This window comes from Hakea prostrata, chromosome 11, assembly GCF_041222555.1.
Source record: "Hakea prostrata isolate BN-2017 chromosome 11, UWA_Hpros_2, whole genome shotgun sequence".
Lineage (NCBI taxonomy): Eukaryota > Viridiplantae > Streptophyta > Magnoliopsida > Proteales > Proteaceae > Hakea > Hakea prostrata.
The window spans coordinates 6,153,634-6,160,045 of NC_142610.1; the positions used below are offsets into that span (position 1 = coordinate 6,153,634).

Genomic DNA, 6,412 nt, shown 5'->3' on the forward strand with positions numbered 1-6,412 from the left:
GCATATAATATATTTGCAATTAAAATATATAGTAGCGGCATATGTTTAATGGTGGAGTTCTTTTGTTATAGACACAACTGTGAGGAGTTTTAGCCACATGGTTTCGATCTGCAAGAGTTGAAATCATGAAGACCAATGCAGGAAAATTAATAAATCATTTAAAGAGTTACTATTGCATTCAACTTCAATTTAAATTTGAAGTCCAAAAAAAAAAAGTGAATCACTCAAAGAGCTATTATTGCACTCAAATTTCAATTTAAATTACTTCGTTGTGAGGCAAAGACACAACTTGACTAATTTCTTTTAAGGCAAAGACATACACTTTAATTAACTAAATTACCTCCTATAAAAGAGCATGACTGCATGAGTATGAAAACACAGTAGAAAATACATTTTTTTTAATTTCATTTAGCAAACTTATGTCCCTGATATTTATGGTTTTCCAAATTCGATTTTTTTTTTCTGTCATTCTTTTAGTATTGTGATCCTTTCTGCCCATTACCTCATTTCTTTCATTAGTAGTTGCTTTTTTTTAGTGGTGAAGAACAAAATTTAGATTTACAAATGAACCAAAATCGAAGAATATCTCAAGGTGATCAAATTAAGGAGACTCTAAAGCACATCTCCCTTCTTTTATTTTCATTTTACACTCTGGAGCATTCTCTCCCATGCTCACATAAGTAGCTCACCGGCTAGATTACATCAAAGACTGGAAACCAGTAAATCTTGTGCCTTTATTTTTAGAAACCCAGTTCATGCAACCAATTAACCTGCAAAAGATGGGCAAAAATGGTTACTTGAGTCAACTATTGAAGCTTTAGGTTGGAATTGGCCATTTTAGAGTTAAAAATTACTACAAAGAGGTTCCTTACCAAAATGATGTTTTTTCAAGCCTGCAACTAGCTCTTGGGGATCTTGTTTGGTTTGCTTGTAGGCCTCAATCTTGTTCATCTCCTACAAAACCAAATTTGTTCATCCATGAAGAGATATATGCATTTTCTTTCAATCCTTCGAAGAAATATTGAACCAATACTGTTCGAACATTTCATCTCATTTTACATCCAGTGGTTACAAACGCAATCATATAGATTTTACCGTACCTCAATCCATGCTGCTAGCTTTGGCCTGCCTATTGTGATGTCATACTTCTTCATATCCAGCAAAAGAAGTTGAAGTCTTTCAACAAATGGAACATACGCTATATCCACCTGAAATCACATATTGTAGTGCAAACATCAGATTTATCAAATCTGAAAATGAGCATTTGAAAACAAAAGAATAGCCTTCATTTTTGATTGAATTCTTCAAAATAATCCAATTAAAAAGGGTAGCATGATAGACCTCTTGGGTCTCACTTCAATTTGGATTTTGAAAATTATGAACTTGACTCGGTTCCAAAGTTGGGTAATATTTCACTCTACATCTGACCTGCTTTATGCCCTAATTGCAAGGGCTGGTATGCTATAGGTGTCAGGGATGAGATCTCAATATTGTCATATTGGCTTCATTAGATCTTTCATTATTGTGGCTACAAAGTTGTATAGTAAGGATATTTTCAAACTTGTCAAAGCTATTATTGCCTAAATGGAACAATCAAAAAAATAAATAAATAAATAAGAAAAAGCAAGCAAGCAGTGAGGTGAGTGTAACGCGTTATAAGAAGTGCAATCACAAAGCTGAAATCACTCCAAGTGAATACATTGCAAATAACTTGTTAATATCGCGATGAAGAAGGCCATTGAAATAGGAATTTTCCTCTTTCTTTCTTTTTTTTTTTTTTTTAAAGACCATCAAAGAGAAGAAGGAAGAAAGAACACAAAATGAAGAGATCGTGGGTTCGACTCCTACTGAGGTATATTAATATCTCCATCCTCCAGCTTAATAAAACTCATTTGTACCCAAAAAAAAAAAAAAAATTATAAATATATAGTCAGAATTCACAAAAGATCAGAAATTTACCTGACTGAATAGACCAAGGAAGAAAGGCCCATCTTCAAATTTTGAGAGAGCATTTTCTAGGTAATCAAATGGAGCACCTGACTCATGATGTTAATGTGTATCAGCCCATAAATACTCTTTCTTTTATTATACATATAAATCTATTTAAGGGTGGAATAACTTACCATCTTCAGCATTTGGGTCTTTAAGTGAAGTGAACACAGCTTTGTTGAAGCTATCTGTATAAGTTATCAACTCCTCTGCATACTCTTTCTTTTTAGGATCCTAGAGATGTTTTGGCATCTATCAGTCAGGTTCCCAAAGCTAAAGAAGGAGAGGATGCAAAAGAGAGACAGAGAGAGATGGACATGTTATCTTACATCAGGGAGAAGTACAGGCCCTTCAAAGTTGCTGTCAATGTATTTGATCAAATCAAGGCTTTCTCCTGTAATTTTGTTGTTGTGTTCCAGTGCAGGGACCTATAGAAACAAGAAAATTCATTCCCATAAAGAAACATTTAAGTCTCATTTCTTTCTCTTCCAATCCCTACAATACATGATAAGATCTTAATGATGTAGGAGAAGAATGTAACCTTATTTGTTGGGTTAACTTTTTCCTTGTACCAAGTAGGCCTATCTTGAAGGTTAATACCAACCAATTTGATCTTCTCTTGCAATCCCTGCTCAAAAGGAGAGAACAAACATTTAGAAGTGCTCTTAGCATAGAAAATAATGAAGAGAACTGAACACCAACCTTAGCATTCCGAGTAATCCAAGCACGCTGTGCATAGGGGCAATGATAATTTACGTACAACCTGGGAGAAGCAGCAAATTGAGAGAAATTTAGAGAAAAATGAGCAAAAGTGATAACAAGCCACGCTGTTAACAAAACAAACAGAAGGAAGATTTGATGTAATACATCTGTGTGTTTTATATTGAATCTCAATGGACAATATATACAGAAAGAGTTTCATAATATTGTATTTTTGTTGAGAGAAAAAGAGACCATTGCACATCTACAGTAAACAACACTGACCTTGTTGTTCCATCAAAAAGAGAAGTTGGTGCTGGTGAAGTTGAGTTCAAAGGAGTGGGTAGAGTCTCCTGAATACTGTAGACAGAGATTAAAAGAAAAGGAAAGGATAAAACACCATTAGGCTTTAATGATGAAACCCAGATCAATACATGTAAAAAGCGAAAAAGAAAATGCAAGAATTGTAGCAAAATCAAGAAAGGAATTAAAACCAGAAAAATAAAAAAGATTCAGAATCAGTGATAATATCAGTTCTTACGCTGCTGCCATTGTTGCTTTACGAGCTCTACTTTTCTGAAGTTTTGTGTTATGTTGATAACAAGATTCTCATATATACATATTTCTATATGTACATAATGAACTGAATCAATTTGATCATCAGAGGTTATAACTTATAACTAACCAAAGGCAATATACATGCATCTTTTGAATACTCCTGCGTGCTGACAATGACTATTCTTTTCCTTGTTAGCTACCATCAGAAAATTATATTGAGGAAGAAGAACACGAAGAAACTATAGAAGTTATTTGGTAATTTTCATTTGTACCTCCGAGGTTTGACCTATGATATTTTATATGTTAAGTCACCTTGGCTGATGGAAACTACAAAAGTTATTGGGTAATTTTTATTGTCCGTCCTGTACTTCGACTTGTTTAAAATGAAATTGCTATCAATTAAAGAAATTGAATTAAAAAAAGGATAAAGACATTTGGATCATAAAAATAATAGTCTGTCAGCAGTGGTTTTTTACATTCCACAATGGTGGCAAATGTGAAAATTTTCTTTTTATTATTAAAATGACTTAGGTCAAGACTATGGGTTCCAAATGAAAGTTATCTAAAATTATAATCTTTTAAGATAATATATATATTTGTGTATATATATATATATATATATATATATATATATATATATATATATATATATATAACACTCTGCATCTAGACATATACTTGTTTTGATGCATAAGAAACGATTGTCTTAGGCTCTTTTTTGTATCAATTATCATTCTCAATTATGAGAATTTTTTATTATTTTATATTGTTTGACATTTATTATCATTTTTTTATTTAAAATAATAGAAAAGCTTCCAAAATCTATAATAGACTTTTTGTCTATTATGGATGATGGTGAGAATTTCATTCTCTTCATTTTTGCAAAGGTCTACTCTTTTATAAAAAAGTAAAAATTATACTTTTTTTTTCTTTTCTCTTTTCTTACTTGCTTACTATCATTTTCTAACCATTTTTTGTTGATACACCAAATTTATTTTTTATTCTATAATTTATTTTTGACAAAATTTACCAAATCATTTTTCATTTTTGACCACTAATGACTTCTTATACTTATTTCTTTTAAATAGACATAATAGAGAATGAGAATTGATACCAAAAAGAGCCTTTAGTCCATTTAAAGTTGAAATTTTCTTAGATACCAAGGAGGTTAGGTGTTCATCCTTAGGGTTTCTTTTTTTTTTTTTTTTCTCTCTCATTAAATATATATATAAAAATATATATATATATATATATTTATATAAATATATATATATATATATATATTATTCAATTCTTCGGCTCCCATATTTGTTAAATCTCAGTCTCTCTTTCTTTATATTCTATTGTTCAACTTATTTATTTGAAATTTTAGTTAAGTGTAATGCAATTCAATAACTTCAACTACACCGACGGAATAGTTTTTATAACTATTTAAATAAATAAAATAAATTATAACAAATAATTAAATTGAACAATTAATCTCTTTGAAAGGACATTAGAATTAGACAAATATATAGTTGAAGAAGCATGATCTCAACTTAATCCAAAAAAACTAGTGATTCCACCTCAAATTTATGAACATGTTGTATTTTGGGGATTAGGATTTTTATTTTTATTATTATTTATTATTTTATAATAACATTGTATTGCAAGGAGGTGCTACACAGAGTTAAACTAAACATTTGCGTTTGGAGGAAGGAATCCACTTAAAATTCTAAAATATTTTGATAATCAAAGAAAGAGATACTCCATGGAGGTTACTTAGCTCTCAAATACCCAAGTTTTAAAGTATTCCACGATATGACACAATACTAAATAAAAGGACAACTGATCAGTTAAAACCTCCACATCCTGCAAAGGGCATGTTGAATGCTAAACAGGGATAAGAGTTGAATAATATTTCATGTATAAAAAGCATCACCCTTGAGATTTCCTTATGAGAGGAAGTACATATTTCTGAATTTATCCAATTATTATGGGGATGTTTCCAAATGAAGGTGTATCTCTACGGGTTCCAATTGTGTGTGGCGCCCAAGAGAGCAGTCGTCCATCAGTTAGCTACCAATAAATGTCACGTCTCCTATGAAATTCCAACCATTAGATTATGATGTTTTTAAGCCGGGCTAACCAGTTTGGTTTATCAATCAAACCAAACTATTAATAATTAGCCTCTATACATTAGGGAGGAGGGCAACTTATACATAAGGTGCAAAATTTGCGTCAAACTTCAAGTCTCCCCCCCCCCCCCAAAAGAAAATTTTTGGGGGATAATTTAGTTCATTTTGGGTCAAAATTTGGTGTCTAGCCTAAGTTTCTTAACTAGTAAATTATTTTGATTGTATATTCCTAACTAGTAGGAGTAGATTATGAAATATTCAAGAATGCAATAAATATTCTACATTTCTACCATGATTCTCCATGTCACCACCCTCAATACATCTTTCACGACTCATCCTTCCATATCTATCGAGATTCACCCATTACCATCCTCATCACATTATCCTTCTATCTCATGTTTCCGTATCTACTAAGATCATCCAATCACCACCATCATCACATAATTATCCTTTCAATTCATCATTTATATCTTGTATTATTTTGTAATATTGTGTAAATCATTATGATTGCACATTCTTAGGAGTAAATTAGAAAACATTCAAGAATGCAAGAAAATAGGGGAGAGAAACTCTAGAAAAACCGGAATAAGCGAACTAAAATTCGAAGGGCGATATTTCGCCGAATTTATCGTGATAAATAAATAATCGGTGATATATTGCCAAATTTTTTGCGATATTTTGCAATTCTAATTTCGATCTCCATTTTGTTTCGCTACCTAAGATATTTCTTCCATGCTTATTATAGAGGTGTTAATACGACTTAGAGGAGGGGTGAATAGGTTACAACTAGTGAATTTACTTAATTTTCGGTTTAATTGCAAATACAAAATTAAGTATGCAAATTTTAAATATAATTGAATAAATTGAACTTAAAAAAATTTGCAAACACACAATCCACAACACTAGGATTTTACAGTGGTTCAACTATTCACATCTAGTCCACCCTTCTCTTTACCTTAAAAGAGATTTTCACTAATGATTTTCTTTCATTACAGTGGATAGAGAATCAAACCCTTACAATCTTTGTTAAGAGGCAAGAGTACCCTTTT

The 6,412-nt window shown here is 31.3% G+C and overlaps 1 protein-coding gene across 1 annotated transcript; it reads right to left on the reverse strand.

Moving 5' to 3' along the window:
- Nucleotides 1–623: 623 nt before the first annotated feature.
- LOC148999772 (glutathione S-transferase L3-like) lies at nt 624–3,314 on the reverse strand. Its single transcript, XM_089140805.1, has 10 exons — nt 3,230–3,314; nt 2,974–3,048; nt 2,692–2,752; nt 2,531–2,617; nt 2,319–2,417; nt 2,124–2,223; nt 1,960–2,036; nt 1,101–1,208; nt 873–954; nt 624–770 (listed from the first exon to the last, which is right to left on the reverse strand). The coding sequence occupies exons 1-10, from the start codon at nt 3,238–3,240 to the stop codon at nt 766–768; spliced, it is 705 nt and encodes a 234-aa protein (XP_088996931.1). The 5' UTR covers nt 3,241–3,314; the 3' UTR covers nt 624–765.
- Nucleotides 3,315–6,412: the final 3,098 nt, after the last annotated feature.